The 21,081-nt window shown below is 45.8% G+C and overlaps 2 protein-coding genes across 10 annotated transcripts in view; one reads left to right on the forward strand and one right to left on the reverse strand.

Moving 5' to 3' along the window:
* The window catches only part of mroh1 (maestro heat-like repeat family member 1), a 102,142-nt gene extending 84,975 nt beyond the window's left edge, over positions 1 to 17,167 (forward strand). For 8 of the 9 annotated variants that reach the window (XM_079502773.1, XM_079502775.1, XM_079502779.1 and 5 more), the window contains 6 exons: positions 1,038 to 1,159; positions 1,728 to 1,877; positions 6,487 to 6,621; positions 7,346 to 7,448; positions 10,982 to 11,047; positions 13,318 to 17,167. In XM_079502773.1, the coding sequence (XP_079358899.1) occupies positions 1,038 to 1,159; positions 1,728 to 1,877; positions 6,487 to 6,621; positions 7,346 to 7,448; positions 10,982 to 11,047; positions 13,318 to 13,394 (653 nt within the window). In that variant the 3' untranslated portion in view covers positions 13,395 to 17,167. The remainder of the gene's footprint in view (positions 1 to 1,037; positions 1,160 to 1,727; positions 1,878 to 6,486; positions 6,622 to 7,345; positions 7,449 to 10,981; positions 11,048 to 13,317) is intronic. The other variant, XR_013790151.1, reaches the window with a different exon arrangement.
* Positions 7,913 to 8,908, reverse strand: LOC306924337 (tRNA-splicing endonuclease subunit Sen34-like; the record flags this gene model as incomplete). The annotated part of the gene is made up of 1 exon (XM_079502829.1): positions 7,913 to 8,908. The coding sequence occupies one exon, from the start codon at positions 8,906 to 8,908 to the stop codon at positions 7,913 to 7,915; it is 996 nt and encodes a 331-aa protein (XP_079358955.1).
* Positions 17,168 to 21,081: the final 3,914 nt, after the last annotated feature.

A 21,081-nucleotide genomic window follows, 5' to 3' on the forward strand; every position in this document is an offset into this window, starting at 1 on the left:
GAGTTGACGCTGCCAGCTCCATCCACTCGCATGGAGCTGGCCAAGTCTCGCGATAGACGAGAGTTGACGCTGCCAGCTCCATCCACTCGCATGGAGCTGGCCAAGTCTCGCGTTAGACGAGAGTTGACGCTGCCAGCTCCATCCACTCGCATGGAGCTCGCCAAGTCTCGCGATAGACGAGAGTTGACGCTGCCAGCTCCATCCACTCGCATGGAGCTGGCCAAGTCTCGCGATAGACGAGAGTTGACGCTGCCAGCTCCATCCACTCGCATGGAGCTCACAAAGTCTCGCGATAGACAAGAGTTTGCCCTTTACGGCTGGAACACAGCAACGGCGTTACTGTGGAGTAAAGTGTGCCGCTTGTCATACTATTTACATTATGAAGAGAGGATTTTTTTTTTAATTATTTTTGAGCGATGGAAATAAGCGAATTAGAACTAAAACCCAACGCCCCATTGAGGGCTTATGGTCGGGTAGGGGAAATAGCCAATAATGCGTTTTTGCACAAAATAACATCTGGACCACTTTTTTGGGGACTAAACAACTGCAACTAAAGGTGAGAAAGCCTTCTAGCACAGAATTCTCCTTTAACACCCCGAACGCCTGGGGTATATTTGTAACCATTAAATCAGGACGCCCAGCGATTTGTTTCTTCAGGACCTATTTAAAGGTGGCTCCGTGCCATTTTGGGAAGTAGCTTGAAGTAGCTAGATGTAAAGACTAGCGACGGGACCGCGATGGGCCGTCAAAAGCATAATCTTTGATTAGACTTGGACGGAATTGATTTAGATCAAGAGTTATTCATGTTTTCGGTCTCATCCACTATAATGAGGGGGGACATTTTGGATGAGGTCCCAACCGGAAATGACATTGAATGTTGCCCCCAGCCTGTGGAGCGATGCGCTCGGTTATGATATCAATAATGTTCCGTTCTGAGTTTTGGGTGTCTAGTGTAGTCTAGCGTGTTGTCATGACAACTCATCCTCTCATATCTCATATGTCTGTCTGCCTGTCCGTCTGTCTGTCTGTCTGTCCAGGTAAGTTGATCACCCTGGAGTCCATGTCAGGACTGTCCAAAGTCCTCCTCCACCTGGACAAGAAGAACGTCCATCTCCTGGTGGTCTACATCTTCATGAAGATCAAGCCCTTCCTGGAGAACGTACGTTATGTTTTATAGGCCTGCTATATTCTGCACAGCACTTGGTCCACCAAAACGGTCAATGGAAATGAGATGTTCTTGAAACTAATTATTGTTAGTGTCTTATTTGTTTTGTTTTAACTATGTTCACTCTGTAACCTGTTTAACCATAACCCATTCTGTGCGGGAACCCCTCTTGGTGTTTTAAGCATTGTTAATTTATACTTTAGCTATTGCAAAATAGCAGATCTACAAGCTCGTAGCGCGCCACCGAGTGGCGCGCTACGAGCTTGTAGGTCTGCTATTTTTGAAATTTTTTGAAAATGTGTCGCAAATTTGGAATATATATTTTTTCAGAACTAACATTTTTAACTCAAATCTTTGCTTCTGGGGGGTTCCTAGAACAACATATTTTCAGATGGGCGTCGGCGGCCAATTACATAGAATTGTTGGGGTCCTTGACATGGAATATTGAGAACCACTGATATAGAAACATGGGTATTTCAGAAAACTGGAGGATTTAGAAGACATTTTTTCAGGCCTAAATGGGTTAAACCTGGAACTGTGTTGGTTGGTTGGTTGGTTCCAGGAGAACGATGACATCCGCTGTGCGTCCATTCTGCTGTTGGGGAACCTGTCCAAGTTCGGTTCAGGAGAGCCTGTGTTCAAAGACCAGATCCACAACGTCCTGGTCAGCCTGCTGTTGCACCTGGTCGACCCCAACACACATGTGGTCAAGGTACAGCACGCACACACGCACGCACGCACACACGCACGCACACACACACACACACACCTGGTCGACCGCAACACACAGGTGGTCAAGGTACAGCACGCACACGCACACACACACACGCACGCACACACACCCCTGGTCGACCGCAACACACAGGTGGTCAAGGTACAGCACGCACGCACGCACACACACCTGGTCGACCCCAACACACAGGTGGTCAAGGTACAGCACGCACGCACACACACACACGCACACACGCACGCACGCACACACACCTGGTCGACCCCAACACACATGTGGTCAAGGTACAGCACGCACAGTCGCACACACACACACGCACGCACGCACGCACACACACCTGGTCGACCCCAACACACGATCATGGTACACCACGCACACACCTTTCACACTTTGGGAAAATACACTATGCTTTGAAATGATAAAGCATTGAATTGATACAATGTTTTTATATATTATCTAATGAATTAATGAAATTGTCTGAGTGGGAGTGTATCCATGTGGTCCTTGTGGAAAAGTCACACGTTTCTGTGTGTCATCGTTATCACTGTCACTATCTGAAATGAAGTATATAGTCACTTAAAATGTATGCATTATTTTCACGTTCATGTGCCACTGTCAGTTTAGACTTGTAGGTAGATAAGCAGATAGATAAGCAGTTCAATGGTCTAGTATAGTGTTGAAGTGTTTTAATCATTCCAGGGGAGTGATCACATCACACCGTGGCATTTGGCTAACAAAAACCTTTTTCCTCTGGTGTGCGCTCCTCTCTAGCGTCACTCATCGCATTTTTATAGAATACTTTAAACGAGCCTGAACGCTAACGACTGTCTGTGGCTCGCCAGGCGTTGAGTCACAGCGCTCCTTCCTGTGGCTCGCCAGGCGTTGAGTCACAGCGCTCCTTCCTGTGGCTCGCCAGGCGTTGAGTCACAGTGCTCCTTCCTGTGGCTCGCCAGGCGTTGAGTCACAGCCCTCCTTCCTGTGGTCGCCAGGTGTTGAGTCACAGCGCTCCTTCCTGTGGCTCGCCAGGCGTTGAGTCACAGCGCTCCTTCCTGTGACTCGCCAGGCGTTGAGTCACAGCGCTCCTTCCTGTGGGCGTGGTACCAGGCGTTGAGTCACAGCGCTCCTTCCTGTGGCTCGCCAGGCGTTGAGTCACAGCGCTCCTTCCTGTGGCTCGCCAGGCGTTGAGTCACAGTGCTCCTTCCTGTGGCTCGCCAGGCGTTGAGTCACAGCCCTCCTTCCTGTGGTCGCCAGGTGTTGAGTCACAGCGCTCCTTCCTGTGGCTCGCCAGGCGTTGAGTCACAGCGCTCCTTCCTGTGGCTCGCCAGGCGTTGAGTCACAGTGCTCCTTCCTGTGGCTCGCCAGGCGTTGAGTCACAGTGCTCCTTCCTGTGTCGCCAGGCGTTGAGTCACAGTGCTCCTTCCTGTGTCGCCAGGCGTTGAGTCACAGCGCTCCTTCCTGTGTCGCCAGGCGTTGAGTCACAGCGCTCCTTCCTGTGGCTCGCCAGGCGTTGAGTCACAGCGCTCCTTCCTGTGGCTCGCCAGGCGTTGAGTCACAGCGCTCCTTCCTGTGGCTCGCCAGGCGTTGAGTCACAGCGCTCCTTCCTGTGGCTCGCCAGGCGTTGAGTCACAGCCCTCCTTCCTGTGGTCGCCAGGTGTTGAGTCACAGCGCTCCTTCCTGTGGCTCGCCAGGCGTTGAGTCACAGCGCTCCTTCCTGTGGCTCGCCAGGCGTTGAGTCACAGTGCTCCTTCCTGTGGCTCGCCAGGCGTTGAGTCACAGTGCTCCTTCCTGTGTCGCCAGGCGTTGAGTCACAGTGCTCCTTCCTGTGTCGCCAGGCGTTGAGTCACAGCGCTCCTTCCTGTGTCGCCAGGCGTTGAGTCACAGCGCTCCTTCCTGTGGCTCGCCAGGCGTTGAGTCACAGTGCTCCTTCCTGTGGCTCGCCAGGCGTTGAGTCACAGTGCTCCTTCCTGTGTCGCCAGGCGTTGAGTCACAGTGCTCCTTCCTGTGTCGCCAGGCGTTGAGTCACAGCGCTCCTTCCTGTGTCGCCAGGCGTTGAGTCACAGCGCTCCTTCCTGTGGCTCGCCAGGCGTTGAGTCACAGCGCTCCTTCCTGTGGCTCGCCAGGCGTTGAGTCACAGCGCTCCTTCCTGTGTCGCCAGGCGTTGAGTCACAGTGCTCCTTCCTGTGGCTCGCCAGGCGTTGAGTCACAGTGCTCCTTCCTGTGGCTCGCCAGGCGTTGAGTCACAGCGCTCCTTCCTGTGTCGCCAGGCGTTGAGTCACAGCGCTCCTTCCTGTGGCTCGCCAGGCGTTGAGTCACAGCGCTCCTTCCTGTGGCTCGCCAGGCGTTGAGTCACAGCGCTCCTTCCTGTGGCTCGCCAGGCGTTGAGTCACAGCGCTCCTTCCTGTGGCTCGCCAGGCGTTGAGTCACAGTGCTCCTTCCTGTGGCTCGCCAGGCGTTGAGTCACAGCGCTCCTTCCTGTGGCTCGCCAGGCGTTGAGTCACAGCGCTCCTTCCTGTGGCTCGCCAGGCGTTGAGTCACAGCGCTCCTTCCTGTGTCGCCAGGCGTTGAGTCACAGTGCTCCTTCCTGTGGCTCGCCAGGCGTTGAGTCACAGCGCTCCTTCCTGTGGCTCGCCAGGCGTTGAGTCACAGCGCTCCTTCCTGTGGCTCGCCAGGCGTTGAGTCACAGCGCTCCTTCCTGTGGCTCGCCAGGCGTTGAGTCACAGCGCTCCTTCCTGTGGCTCGCCAGGCGTTGAGTCACAGTGCTCCTTCCTGTGGCTCGCCAGGCGTTGAGTCACAGTGCTCCTTCCTGTGGCTCGCCAGGCGTTGAGTCACAGCGCTCCTTCCTGTGGCTCGCCAGGCGTTGAGTCACAGCGCTCCTTCCTGTGACTCGCCAGGCGTTGAGTCACAGCGCTCCTTCCTGTGACTCGCCAGGCGTTGAGTCACAGCGCTCCTTCCTGTGACTCGCCAGGCGTTGAGTCACAGTGCTCCTTCCTGTGACTCGCCAGGCGTTGAGTCACAGTGCTCCTTCCTGTGACTCGCCAGGCGTTGAGTCACAGTGCTCCTTCCTGTGGTCGCCAGGTGTTGAGTCACAGCGCTCCTTCCTGTGGCTCGCCAGGCGTTGAGTCACAGCGCTCCTTCCTGTGGCTCGCCAGGCGTTGAGTCACAGTGCTCCTTCCTGTGGCTCGCCAGGCGTTGAGTCACAGTGCTCCTTCCTGTGTCGCCAGGCGTTGAGTCACAGCGCTCCTTCCTGTGGCTCGCCAGGCGTTGAGTCACAGCGCTCCTTCCTGTGGCTCGCCAGGCGTTGAGTCACAGTGGTCCTTCCTGTGGCTCGCCAGGCGTTGAGTCACAGTGGTCCTTCCTGTGGTCGCCAGGCGTTGAGTCACAGCGCTCCTTCCTGTGGCTGTGGTACTAGGAAATAGGAACATTTCAAGAAAAGCAAAGGCCCGCAACTCACTTTTGTAATGCTCCAAGTATTCATTCACAATCGCAGCAGGAAGGACATACAGTACAACGTTTTGACCGCTATTGGTCTTTTTCAAGTATGGCAATACAGAGATTAAAATAGGGTGCATTTTGCATCCCAAAACGCAGTCTATAGTTGTAGGAGCCAAAGAGTGCTTAGCCTATGGTTATTCTCACTTAGTTGGTGATGGGTGTGGGCACCGTATTGACGCTCCATTATTGGTGGGAGACAGTGGGAGTGCCTCTGTGGGTGGCCACCAGATAGGTCACAAATATAGGCGTCTACCAGCTCACTCTAGGGACTGTTGAACTTGGAGGCAGGGTGAGCTGGGAGCGATACTTTTTGTTGACCGCACTCGCACTTTATTGATAACTTTGGTTCATTCACAATTGGTTTTGCTCACTGTTTGATTATTGATTCTTTGCACATATTTATTACATATTTATTTATTGAAATTGTATTGTAATATTTGGTGCACTGAACTATATATAAACATTTTAAACTTATGAGCTCGTTTGGCTATGAATCATTTTATCATTGTTTGTGGCGCGTCATTACATATTGTTTTAGCTCCCAGGTTTAGCCTGCCGGCATGAGTAATTAATTGGGAATTATTATCAGCCACAACAATAGTTAAGGGACACAATAAAACTACGACCTCTGCATCCATGGGATGCACTACTGTACTGTTTTTTTATTCTAGTTTATTTTGCTAGCTTTAGTTATCATAATCATTTCTTCTTCTGTTTTCCACATGAATATAACCACATTATAACCATATAAAATGAAATGGGTGTTAAATGCTGCAATTTGTAAAAATGGCAAAATATGACTCCTAACGTTGTTGAAGTGGGACTCATATAAAATGTCCCTGGGACTCATCTAAAAGACCATCCCTGCATCCCGGGACTCATTACATTGAAAACCTTTTTACATCACTGGAAATAGGAACATTTCATATTTTGACTCAAGTTTCAACTCCATGCATCAGGCATCAAGCGTTTTTTCTGTAGCGCATTTCGATGCAAGCTTTTGCGCTCTGACCCCACTGTATTTCAATACTCCTCTGTGTGTGTGTGTGTGTGTACTGTATGTGTGTGTGTGTGTGCGTGCATGCGTGTGCGCGTCCAGGCGTGCAAGTATGCGATGCGTGTGTGTGCTCCTGTAGTGGGCTCAGATCAGATCACCAACATGTTCCAGACACACCTCCATGAAGACAAGAGCCTGCACTACGGGGAGTTTATCAACGACCTCACCAAGTACCTGGTGAGAGACACGCACGCACACACACACACACACACACACACACACACACACACACACACACACACACACACACACACACACACACACAGTCAGTCACACAGCAGTGTTGATTTCGTCGACTAAAACTAAGACGAAAAATGTTCGTCGACTACCTTTTTTCACTGACGAAAACTACATGGAAACTAAATGAAAACTAAGCTATGATGACTAAAACTAAGACTAAATATACTGACAATTTCGTCAACAAATAAAAACTAGACTAAAATGTTAGGAAGGGACTAGTGGACAAGAGATCCAGTATGAGTCCTTTTTCACTTGGTTGCATGCTGAAAATAGCCGATCTACAAGCTCACAACGCGTCGCGCTGCGACACGTTGTGAGCTTGTAGATCGGCTATTTTCAGCAAGTGTAAAATCATCAGTCATTACGACGGCATCAAGGCCCATCAAAATTCAATTGTAGATTCAGTCTACTAGATTCTTATGATATGTTAGTCGACTAAAACTAGACTAACACTAAAACATTCCAGGTGACTAAAATGTGACTGAAACTAAATTAAAACTATTGGAGAGACTATGACTAAAACTAAAATCAAAATTTGATGCCAAAAACAACACTGTCACACACACACACACACAGGCAATGAAATGTTGAAAGTATCGCTAATTTTGTAAGTGTGTGTGTGTGTGTGTGTGTGTGTGCATGTGTGTAATATGTGTGTTAGATCCAGGACTTTCCCGGCATGTTGAACTTCTACCACATCTCGGTGATTCAGTTCTTCAAGAGCAACTGGGCTGAGGTGCGAGGAGGAGCAGCCATGTTCATAGGTGAGAAGACCTTCTCCCTCCCTCCTGCCACAACCTGTCTGTTCTTCACAATCGGGCTGTGAGCGCCCTCTTGTGGATATGACGGTACTACTGACCAATTCTGACATGTAATGTTTTAAGATGCAAAATCTAACAATCGAAAATCTGCCATGGTTTAACCCATTTTGGGCGGGAACCCCTTTTGGTGTTTTAAAGCATCATGTTATGCTTTAGCTATTGAAAAATAGCAGATCTACAAGCTCATAGCGCGCCACCGAGTGGCGCGCTACGAGCTTGTAGGTCTGCTATTTTTGAAAAGTCGAAGAACGACTGACATAGAAACATAGCTTTTTCAGAAAACTGTCAGGATTTAGAAGACATTTTTTAGAATCTGATCTCAGGTCAAAATGGGTTAATAGCAATGAAATTCTAATGTAATTTCTGAGCTCGGTACGGAGCAGACTGATGAATGAATGGCCTGTTGGTCAGACCATCCCACTCCACTGTAAGGACGTGTACAGGACGCGTCCTCCCCGTCCGTCCTCGTCCTCCGGACCGCCGACGTAGGAACACAGCAGGACCGTCTTCTTCACGGCGGAACCGAGCCGAGCCACCGACAGGATGTCGCCGGGGGACAGGCGCTCGTGGAGCCGCACGCACACCGCAATGTAATGGGCGTGGAAGAGCAGCGGGTCGCCAGGGTACACCAGGAAGTCTCCTCCGAACTTCCCCGCCGGCGTCAGGAAGAACCCTCGAGCTCGCAGGTCCCTGAACACCCGGTAGCGGGTCTCGTCGGACGTCGTCCGGTGGTCCAGGCCGCCGGTCTGGAGGTGGTCCGGGCCCGGGGCGGCTCTGGCCGTGTTCAGCTGGACGGACATGGCCAAGCGAGGGAACGTGAAGCTCTGCTCCAAACGCCTCAGACGTTCTTCCACGGCCTGCTGCTTCTGCCGACCTCCTCCGTCCGTCTGCGGAGGAGGAGCCGCGAGCAGCGCCCTCTTCCTGTCCTCCAACGCCAGGACACACTGCTCCTCGTAGCTGCTCTCCTGCCGCTCCTCGTACCGTTTCCTCCTCCTCTTCTGCACCTCCCCTTCTTCCTCCTCCTCGTCCTCGCCTCCCTCGTCGCGCCCGGTAGGGAGCACTGCCTCCTCCACGCCGCCGGCCCTGGCCCTGGCCCCGCCCAGCTCGGCCAGCAGACGCGCCTCCTCGTGCAGGAGCAGCAGGGGCCTCCCCAGGCGCTTGTTCTGCCTGGGCTGGCGGGCCAGGGAGCCCGCCGGGGTTCCTACCACGCCCAGGGAGCGGGCCGCCTTCACGTCGGCCGCGCGGAACAGGAGAGGAGTGGAGTCGCACCAAGTGACCCCCACCGCCACGGAGGAGGAGGAGCGCTCCTCTACACCTCCTTTATCCTCCTCTTCTTCTCCTCCTCCTGTTTCCTCATACTGGCTCCGGTCGGTTCTGGACCCAGCTGGGCCTGGTTCCTCCATGGTTCTGTCTGTAGAGGGCTGTTAGTATCCAGAGGTTACGAGTCCCGGAGGTCGTACTGATTTCTCGTCCTGTAAGTTCAGGGTCTCGAAGGTAGAGTCTTGAATATAATGGTCTTGAAGAAGACGAGTCCTGTTGTCCTGTGCTGACGCGAGATGAGGCAGCCATGCCTAAATATGGAATCCCTGAGGACAGACTTGGATGTGTCAGTCAGCTCCATATATGGAGTTATAGACAGTCAGTCGTAACCCATATACCCATATATGGACTTCTTAATTTTTATCCCTTGATTTTGTAACCCATTTTTTCACCCCTGTGCCAATTATCTAATGTGATCCTGGGCTCTCTACACACCCTCCGCCAACCTAGTCCCCATATATGGGGGACATGGGGAGAGCAACGGACTTGAACTCATGCTTCCTTCCTGCCAGAGTGTCCAAGTTGCTCCTTTACACCTGACAGGGGGGAGTTTCCCTGGTTGGACGTAGCCCGTGGAAGGAACACGTTATTCCAACCAGTTTCTTTCCCCTCCATCAGGCGCCCCGGCTGGCCAGGGGGAGGCAGTTTGTTTAGAGACCAGGATTACTGCATGTTTTTGTGAGGGTATCTACCCTAGGGGACACGGGGAGAACATGCAAACTCCGTACAGAAAGGCCCTTTCGCCAACCCCGCCTCGGATATATGGACTTCTTACTGACGACAATTACCATAACAACCAGGACTCCCTTCCTATCAACCTATAAAATGCACCAAGTCTGTACGTGTTTATGTACAATACGTACATTATGTAATCCACGTAACTCGGAAACCGTTCGCCCCCACCGACTTCCACACCCCCACAGGCGTTCCACACCCCCACAGGGAGTGCAGTGCCCGGTGTCGAGTCCGTCGGATAGCCGGTTGTCCAGAACCAGCACAAAAGCCTCTGCCCCGGGATCCGGACAATTGATCACACCTCATCACCCCCTAGATCTCCATATATGGAGCTGGCCTGTTCTGACATCACAATGATGTTCTGACATAATGCATAGACTCCATATTTGGGCATGCCTGACAAAGAACTCCATATATGGGCATAAAAGGGACACAGACATAATAACTGGGTGGGTCATTCATTTCCAACTTGCATCGTTCCAAGTAGGCCAGTTAAACAAACCATGAAATCCTTTCAAGTCTCAGATTTCCTGTGGAAGATTGGAATTATGTAAAATCAAGAAAGTAACAATAAAAAAAATTGGGTCTGAGAGGCACCAAATATTCATCAAATGGTGGTCCGTGGCTCAAATTCAGAACAAATAATGGACGTTGTTTCAGCTGGAAAAATGTGAGTCGTTTATTTTGCACTCCAGCCCAGAAAAGACATTACACGTATCAGTCGGACTGTTGGAGACTCTGTGGGGAAACATTGGCGAATCATTTTCATGTGTTCTGGAGTTGCCCTTCTGTGGTTCCATTTTGGAGAAGTGTCCACAGTGTCCTGGAAGCAGTTTTTGGTGTTGACATTCCTTTTGATTTTAAAACCATGTATCTTGCAGATCTGGAAGGACTTCAATTTGCAAAGCAGGATCAGTATCTACTGAGGGTACTGCTGGTGGCATCCAAAAAAGCCTTAACAAGAAAGTGGCTTACAAATGTTATACCAACTATGAATGAATGGATTGATTTAATCTATAGTATATTTATTATGGAGAGAATTACATTCAGCTTCAGAGGTCAAGTTGAAGTCTTCACAGATAACTGGTTTAGATGGATTACTCATGTTTCTACCATAAGACCTGATTTTGTATAGTTTCAGTTAAACCTGTTTAACCTACATATGCACCTGTTTGAGGTACTTATGTATTATGAATGATCATCGATATAGAAGAGAGGCAGACATCTCCCCTTGTGTGTATTGTACGTATATTGTCTTGTTTTGTTTTCGGTTGTATGTATTGTCAATTGTCAGTCGTTTCGTTTTCATGTATGTTTGATTAAAATTCAATAAAACGTAAATTGAAAAAAATAAATAATGGACGTTGATGTGAAAGGGGTTGAAAACACCACTGATATAAAGTATTGATGTTGTCCTTCAGGCTTCCTGCTGGGGAACATTCCAGAAGAGCTGCTGTCTCAACTCAACATGGGAACCATCACTAAAGGTACACCTATACCTCCACATTTAACATTGGAACCATCACTAAAGGTTTTCATTGATTGATTGATTGATTGATTGAAATATTTATTAACGGTTTGCAGAATTACAGTACATTTCAAGCACAAACTCAATACAAAGACTGTTAACTGTGAGTGGACGACCCAATTAAGCATTACACTTGTTTACAAGAGGGTCCACAATTTTCATCAAAACATTTAGAGACGTACAAATAGACACTTCTATATAGTCAAAGAACAGAACAGGAATTCATCATGAGGGAGGTAAAAAGGGAAAAGAAACATATACAGAGGTACACCTCCACATTTGCATTCAAGTTTTGTTTATTCTCGAAATTACACTGAGTAATCAAACTCATTTTCAGTGTCGTCGAGTAATACAATACAATATAATTCAATACAACAACATAATATCATATAGAAAATAAAAACATCACAATACATCGGAAGATCAGGAAAAGAAAAACAAAAGGTATACATGTGAATTACATAAGTTTACAAATAAAAAAGCTAAGATAAATTTCAAAACTATCTAAAAACAGTTACATATTGTGGGGGTCTGTGCTCAGCTCACCAAGGTCTTAAAACACCAATGTGGTCCATTTTAATGTAGTTTGCAGGTCGTTCCATGTATTAGGGCCACAGAACCCAAAAGCAGATCTACCAAGTTCAGAGCTAACTTTTGGTACCTTGAATTTGGGGAAACCACTTGACCGGGTAGGGTAGGGTAGGGTAGGGTAGGGTAGGGTAGGGTAGGGTAGGGTAGGTATTTAACCCATTTTGACCTGAGATCAGATTCTAAAAATGTCTTCTACATCCTGACAGTTTTCTGAAAAAGCTATGTTACTATGTCAGTCGTTCTTCAATTTTTCAAAAATAGCAGACCTACAAGCTCATAGCGCGCCACTCGGTGGCGCGCTATGAGCTTGTAGATCTGCTATTTTTCAATAGCTAAAGCATAACATAATGCTAACACCAAAAGGGGTTCCCGCCCAAAATGGGTTAACATGGGAACCCTCACTAAAGGTACACCTTCTCATAGAAATTCACCCAGTCTCAGGTTTTATTTAAGCCATGAAGACCAGGAATGCATCTGTGTCATCTTTTACTTTAGCTAAAAAGCATTATTTTATACTTTGGCTATTCAAAATGAGCAGATCTGCCATTTTTTGAAAATGTTTGGCAAATCTTTGTGTACAGTATACACTTATTTACAGTATATTATTTTAAAGCAAACATTTCTAACTCAAATCTTTGATTGGGTTCCTGGAACAAAATATTTTGATATGGAGGTCGGCGGCCAAATACATAAATAATTGTGGCGGTCCTTGACATGGAAAGGTTTTTAGGCACCACTGACATACTGTAGTTTTTGAGTGGTGCAACCATAGATATTATAAGAAATAGATGCCTCATTTGCTGCTGCAGTTCATTGGAGCGACGTGTATCCCAATGAAGGCGGAAGTGCAGTGCTGAAGGCTTTTTTTTTTTTTTTAACAAATCTTTATAACAGTCATGACAATATACATTACAATACAAAACAAGACAAACAAACAAACACAAACAACAAAGTTATTAACAATACAACATCAGAGCCAGGGGGGGATTAGATTACTAACGGAAAACATTAAAGAGTGAACACAAAGCAACAGTTCTCTGCAGCTTTCTTATTTAGAAGTGCTGAAGGCATTTGCTGAAGGCGACTGCGTCGCTGCCCAAGTGACGTCACTCATGCGACTCCTCCATGTCTCTCGCTGTCACTCAAGTGACTACTGGCCAATCACAGCGCGTCTTTTCCGGGACTTATGTTACGCATGCGGAAGCTTGACAAGCTTCTGCCTTGCTTCCGCTAATGCTTCCGCCTTCAATTGGTGACACGCGCCTCAGAGCCGGAAAGGGCGTCTATGTATATATGTCTATGGGTGCAACCACTCCAAGGAACAGCAAGGTCCGTCCTAACCTATATGACTGTAACTATGTTTAGAGTACCAGTAGGGGCAAAAGTGGCACTGTTGTGCCAGAAACAGAGAGAGAGAGATAGTGTTGCACTGTTGCCTGCTAATTACACAAAGAGAGAGAGAGAGAGAGAGGCAGGGGGAGAGGGGAGTTGCATTTTTCTGAAAACTCTACAGATCATGTCTTATAAATCCTGACTTCTTAATGGGTTAATGGTTTGCGGGGACTGATCTTCGTGTGTGTGTGCGTGTGTGTGTGTGTGTTTGCGTGTGTTCACGTGCGTGCGTGTGCACGTGTGCAGGACTGGTCATGTTGTTACAGGATCCAGATGCAGTAGTGAGGGTGAAGGCTGCCGAGGCTATGGGACGCTTCCACTGACGAACTGTGCACACACACACACACACACACACACACACACACAATCCGCTGCATTAGCACAGCGACCACTGGCATGAGCATGTAGTGTAATAGACATAACGCAGGTGAAGGTCACACCTTCTCCATCCAGATTCAACGGGAAGTTGGTTTTAGCTGACGGAGGATTCACCAAAACTACAACTAAATAAATACATCTAGAAACGCGCGCACACACACCCACACACACGTGCACACTCACTGCACTCACAGCATGTTTATGCGCTTTTTTTTCTTTTCTACAAAACGATGACGGATAATGTAAGTTGTGAATATAGAGGGTATGCGCATGCATAAAGTGAGTGGCAAAGCGAGTTTAACGCCGTTTAATGCAGTCAGACGTTTCTGTTTGGATGTATTGGGCTGTCATCAAGGCCAAGAAACTGTACGTTTTTTTTGCCAACTCGATTAACTTCCGGGTATGACGATGATGATGATGATGTCACGCGCATACCCTCTATTCTAATAACTCTGATATTAATGATGAAAACCGCGACCAAAGACTGTGTTCTTCCTGCAATAGATAAGAGGAGCTTCCCTGTAGCGCCCCAGAGACTTTTGCAGTATGCACATCCCCCCCCTCCCCTCCTGACGTACGTCCATGACAATACAACCACAACCGGCGAGGTACAGGGGGGGGGGGGGGAGACAAACGTTCATGTCATGACAATACAACCACAACCAGCAAGGTACAAACGTTCGAGACATGTGTGTGTCGAGGCGTGAATAGTGAATAATTTACTTAGAGACACCTGTAGTTAAACCCATTCAGGACGGTCTGGAAACCCCTTTTGGTGTTTTTAAGCATTATGTTATACTTTAGCTATTGAAAAAAAATAGCAGATCTACAAGCTCGTAGCACGGCACCGAGTCCGAGTGCCGCGCTACGAGCTTGTAGATCTGCTATTTTTTTTGAAAGATCTTGAAAATGAGGCGCAAATCATTGAATATATATTCTTTCACGAACGAACGATTTTAACTCAAATCTTTGCTTCTTCTGGTGGTCCCTGGAACAAAATATTTTGAGATGGAGGTATGTGGCCAATTACATTTTTGGGGGTCCTTGACATGAAATGGTTTGAAAATCACTGATATAGAAACAGAGATTTTTCAGAAAACTGTCCTCCTAAATGGGGTTATCTACGCTGTTACATTTTTTTACGTCTAAATCTAAAAAAATAATAATAAAGTAAACGGAGCGGCGCCGATGAGACAAAAATATTTCATGGCACATGGAAAAATCCAGCATAGATGATGTATTTTTTGCCACACCAGCACCACTTGGCGGCGCTGTGTGTCCGCTAATGTCAACGAGGACAGGTCACGCTTGATTTAGACATGATCCCACATGCCCAAAAAAATAGCAGATCTACAAAGCTTGTAGATCGGCTATTTTCGCAAGCGTTTTTTAAATCACCCTTTTTGTATTAGCAATAGATTGAGTGTACAGTATGTGTGTGTGTGTGTCTTTGGATGTTGCGTAAGTGTACTACCCCCCCCAATCCCCCCACCCCCGTGTCGGGGGTTGTACCTACAGTATCTACCCACGCTAAAGCATTTCTATGAAGTGATTAAAGGTTTTATGACATACATTTTCTTTTTCGTTTTTCCTTTAGGTTTTATGGCCTCAATTACACCATAAAAACCTAAATTTTGAACATTCAGTGGATTTTCTGTGGTCTGGAGTTTTCTCTGGGGTTTGGAAGCCTTTTTGAGCTGCAACGAGAACAGGCAAAACGGTGAAAATGGTGACATCTGCTGGCAAATCTCATCTATATGGGATTTTCTGTCTCTTACATCACAAACTGCAGGAAACTCGGAGCACCTGTTTGAGCCAGAAAACCACAGACAATCTACTGAATGTTAAAAGTTCAGGGTTTTTTTTTGGTGCAATTGAGCTCAGAAAACAAAAATTAAGAAAAATTACAAAAACTTTTTTTTAATGTCACAATACCTTTAAACCATGTGGGTAGCTAGTGAGTAACAAGATGTTTAGTTGAACTTGAGATGAAAAAAAAGACGTTAACGTTGCTAAGAACAAAACAAAAAAATCATTACAGCTACAATCCATGGTGAAATGATGAGTGAATGACGCTGTGAACATCAGTGGATGTCTGTAAAAGCACCACCAGCCACTATATTGCATTGCAACGATGACAACACACCTTGCATGAATATATACTGTAGAACCAGATGCACTCATTCGTTCCCCGTCGTTTAGATCAACCGTTTTGATAAAACTCGTCAGCAATAACCAGCCAGTAACTATAACTGTAGTTCAATAAGCCGATCGATATAACTACGCCGCTTCAGCAGCAGGAGATGAAACGGTGCCAAATAATCATTTCACGGCCGGTGTGTGAATGTCTGTGTGGATCCTTTTGCCACATCGAACAACATGAATGGAAAGACTTGGACCTTTTCCTGACGGAACACGGTAACTGTCCTTTAGCAGAGAGAGACATAGCGTTGGTGTTATTATCACAAGGACGTTTCGCGAAATGATTCCGTTCAACCGTAGTTCTTCCGTAATTACTTTAGCCATACGACGTCCGTGAAAAAACGTTACCAAAGGTCTATGTTGCCGACCGCCAGACACACGGGTACATACTAGGCTTTAGTTCCGACATACTATTCGATACGGAACCTCAATCCCTAACCTAACCATAACCGCAAGCACGGGAGCAGCGCATGTCGGACCGTCGCATTTTCGCATCGCGTGTCCCCGTGCTTCGGACCTTTGGTGTGTCGGATCTGCGTGTGCACCCCCAGACACACTACTATAATGCTATGTAACCACAGCAGGGGTTTAGCAGTTCCACCTGACTATCATCTTCAGCCTGATTGTTTTATTTAAGGCCGTTCCCCGCCAGGGGCAGCGAGACCAATAAACCATCATGACCGCCGACGAAGTCATTTGCATTTAAACTATTCATATATCTGATGCCTCATAGGCCTACCTTTACTTGCAGCGAAAAATCAAGAGATTAATTCCGAGTAAATTATCAGCCATAATATTCTCGTTTTTTGGGTCATGACAATAGTTCGATATACTTTTTTTCGGGCAGATTAAGCGATAAAAAGGATCACTTAACTGTTAACTCGACCTTTTAGTTGCGTGCACGAAAAGCGCAGATCTACAAGCTCACAATGCGGTGCCTTGTGACGCGTTGTGAGCTTGTAGATCTGCTATGTTTTGCAGGCATGGCAGATCCGAAACGAATTATTCACTTAACTATAAACAAATAATTCATAATGTCACATGACCACACGTTTTCTGTCTGCGACTCGAGTTCAACCAATCAAAGGCCGTGCTATAGCAAGTTTCTGCCAATCACACCAGTGCTTCCCCGTGTCGCTAGGTAGAACAGACGTATCCACGTGCCAAATATCCATCTGTCCCATACTGTACGCGGCAGCATAAAATAAACGCATCACAGAGATGATAGTAACTGTTACAGTCATTACATTTCTTATCTCAATGTCATATGAAAGCACTTCACATTTCCATGTTGTCTGTTCTCTAATGTTTGAATATGTACAGAGAGAGGGTTATGGTACATGTGCATATTGTTATTATGTAAATATCTTTGTTTCTGTTTGCACTATATGTATACTGCATACCTTATGTAACTCGTTATCTCATAATGAAGTCGGATGCTAACGGAACTTATCTTTGTGGGGATGCAAATATTATTTCTACCATGTATTAAATTAAAGCAATGGGTAACATTCTACTCTGTGTGTGGAATTAGTGGGCCTGTGTTTGTTGTTGTGTTGCATTTTTTTTTTTTTTGCACGACTCTCACATTGTGTTGCAGGCCAGCCCTCCTACATATCTCAAACTTTGTCACGTTAACAGCTGTACGCATTTTAATCATTTGACGTTTATCCGGTCACTGGGATAGTTCCAGCCATAGGAGCAATGTTTGGAACTATAGCCCATAAGGCACCCGCTTTGCGGCGAGATCAAAGCGTGTCGCTACTCTCCTACTCTACACTCTGATTAAATCAAGCTATTGGGAACAGCTGGAAAGTCTGGCCAATTGGAGTAAGAATGGCGTCAGTGCTATTTGGCCTGATTATGATCCTCTACCAAACTGTAAGGTTTCATAAACATGTGACTGCATGCATCTATTAGGGGCAGAATGTAAGAAGAATGTTCATAAAACAGCAATTTGCATTGGCTCATAAAAGCATTTTTTGTCAATATAGGCCTATGTGTAGAAATGTATCGTGTAGTTTGATCAAAGTAGAGATAGATTTTTACTGTTTTTTATATAATTTAAAATGGTGGGAGATCTAAAGGTCACAGGTCAAAAGTCATGAAAGACATGAAAGTTTCTCGGCATGATGCATATTGCATATCAAAGTTTTATTGCTGACTGAATTGAGTGATATAGCGCCACCCTTTGGCCAATGGTCGTGGTCTTCGCGTCCTCACCGTTTGGCATGTAGCCCTCTACCATATTGCCAAGTTTCGCGAAAAGCGAAAGTGCACGGTTAAGCAAAAACTGCTATTTTGGCAGAAGAAGAGGAAGAAAAAAACAGACAAAACGGAACCAAAGAAGTCCCTTCGGGCTTGGTCCCTTAAAACATAAAACACCAGCACTGAGTTTAACTTTAATTGAAATACAATATAATAATAATAATATATCGGTATCGTTATAGGCCGATATGACCCTGAAAATAATCGGATATCGCGGTCGTAATTTCAATATTGTGCATCTAGAGAGAGAGAGAGAAATATATTTTTTAAAGAAGTGAAATCAGTCGGGGGAACATTTCAGCTGTGAACTTGACAGCATTTTATTGCAGCAGGTGGTCGTACAGTTGAAGGTTCCCATCCTGCGCTAGTCCCCCAAAGTCCTCAAGAAGCATGCACGACACTGCATGGGTGTGTGCAGTTTGCAACGACGATACAGTAGGAGTAGGTCATGGCAAATATGATACTGTAAGTGGTATAGTATGTATATTCCTTCATTTATATGGACGGGTGGGAACCCCTTTTGGTGTTAGCATTATGTTATGCTTTAGCTATTGAAAAATAGCAGATCTACAAGCTCGTAGCGCGCCACCGAGTGGCGCGCTACGAGCTTGTAGGTCTGCTATTTTTGAAAAATCGAAGAACTGACGTAGAAACATAGCTTTTTCAGAAAACTGTCAGGATGTAGAAGACATTTTTAGAATCTGATCTCAGAAATGGGTTTTAAATACACAGAGTTTCGTTGTCTCTGACATGTGTTTTAGAAAGCTGACAATGTGCCCCTGCAATATGCACACTACACACTATGGAAGAACCATGAAGCAGGTTAAGACTTTTAGGCCTGACCTCAAAATTTAAAAAAAATCTTCGAAATCCTCCAGTTTTCTGAAATAAATATTTTCACGATTTTTCAAAAAATAGCAGACCTACAAGCTCGTAGCGCGCCACCGAGTGGCTTGAGCTTGTAGATCTGCTATTTTTCAATAGCTAAATTATAACAATGTTTAAAACACCAAAATGTCCCGTGTTGTTTTCGTCGACTACCTTTTTTCATTGACGGAAACTGAATTCAAACTAAAAAGCTATGACTGAGCGATGACTAAAACTAAGACTCGATATATTGACCATTTCGTCAACAAATAAAAACTAGACTAAAATGTTAGGAAGGGACTAGTGGATAAGAGATCCAGTAATAAATAAGACAAGGCATTTTACACTTGGTTTCATGCTGAAAATAGCCGATCTACAATCTCACACGCGTTGTGAGCTTGTAGATCGGCAAGTGTAAAATCAGTCATTACGACGGCATCAAAATACATTTCAGTCGACTAAATCAACTGTAGATTTAGTCGACTAAAATCTGATATTTAGTCGACAAAAACTAGACTAACATTCCAGGTGACTAAAATATGCCTATAAAACTAAATTAAGTTTCATTCCAAAGACTATGGCTAAACTAAAATAAGAATTTGCTGCCAAAAACAACACTGGTAGAGTCCTATAAATACTTGAATACTTCGTTAACAGTTTGCATGGACAAGCACAGGGAAGTACAGTACAATGCAAGGCCTCCTAAGAGGATGAGTCCAAGAAAGCCTATTGGCTTCTTAAGAAGAAGGGAGTTCCAACCGCGCCTATCAAGCCTATGGCAGGCTAATCTGGTGCATCTCAGAGGCAGGGCAGGTAGCAGCAAGGTTAATTAACCCATTTAGGCCTGACCTCGAAATAAAAAAAAAATCTTTTAAATCCTCCAGTTTTCTGAAATAAATATTTTCACGATTTTTCAAAAATAGCAGACCTACAAGCTCGTAGCGCGCCACTCGATGGTGCGCTATGAGCTTGTAGATCTGCTATTTTTCAATAGCTAAATTATAACATGTTTAAAACACCAAAAGGGGTTCCCGCCCAAAATACGGTTTAGAAGCGAAGACCGTATGGTGGACTCCATGTTGCTCCCTGGAAGGAAAGAAACATGCGCAGTTGAGACCAAGGAAGCTGAACGGCGGAAGTGTTGGCTGCATATAGCCCATTGTTGCGCATGTTTCTTTCCTTCCAGGGAGCAACATGGAGTCCACCGTACGGTCTTTGCTTCCTGTCCTCATTTAATAGTCCTTGGTTAGCAGGAGGAAGGAAGGAAGGCACTGGAGCAACTCAGACAGTTTAAGCCCTTATTTTAACTTTAAAAAAAACTTAACTTAAAAAAACTTAACTTAAAAAAAAAACTTAAAACGTTTCGATGTATCGGTTGCATTTTTGTCAGGTCATGCCTGCCGAAGATGCGACCGATACATCGAAACGTTGTCAATTTTAACTGAGTAGAATAAGTTGCTCCAAAGCCTATTGGCTTTTTTTCCATTGGGGTCCTGTTGTAATTAACCAATGAGGTGGAACCATATCATTCCAATTTTACATCTTTACACAGTCTGTCAAAAAATGTTACTTAAAATAAATACTACTGTTGGATTATAAAGCACTGAATGGGTTTAGGGCCAAAATACATGTTATGATTTTTGCTTACAGGACATCACAAACCATTCAGATATTTGGTGTCGCCTGGCTGGGAGCGGTGAAGCCAGAGTCGGAGCTCCATGGGAAGGAACAGTGTTCAGTTCTTTTTATGCACCACATACAGAATATAGGCTATCTGGAAGAAACCTCCAGAAAAGCTGGTTTGCTACAACTCACTTCTTTTAAATCAGTTTAATCGATACAAAAATAAGCAATTTTAGGAAAATAATTGCCATGCAATGCGTCGTGAGCTTGTAGATTTGCTATTTCACTATTTCTTATTTTTCAAAATGAAGTCGTCACAATGATATAACCAGATTCCCCTCCAAAAATCAGTTATTTCATTCAAATCAATTAAATTGATTGGTCCAATTAACTGTTGCGCCGTTAAAACACTTAACTAAAGTTGTGTCCCAGATGTTGGATATCTATCTAACGACTGTATGTCTAGTAAAAAGATTAATTCAGTTACATCAGTGGTTCTCAACCAGTGGTCCTTGAGGGGGTTCCGGGTGGTCCCCAGCTGTAAATGACGGAAGAGTTGGTAACCAAATGGACCCTCATTAGATGGATCTTTAACTCTTGAGAGCATAAAATTAAACCAAATGGAACCTTTACATTGTCACCTTACTGTCGTTTTGGGACCCCCCCCAAAAA

The sequence above is a fragment of the Electrona antarctica genome, assembly GCF_951216825.1.
Source record: "Electrona antarctica genome assembly, chromosome: 6".
NCBI classification, from domain to species: Eukaryota; Metazoa; Chordata; class Actinopteri; order Myctophiformes; family Myctophidae; genus Electrona; species Electrona antarctica.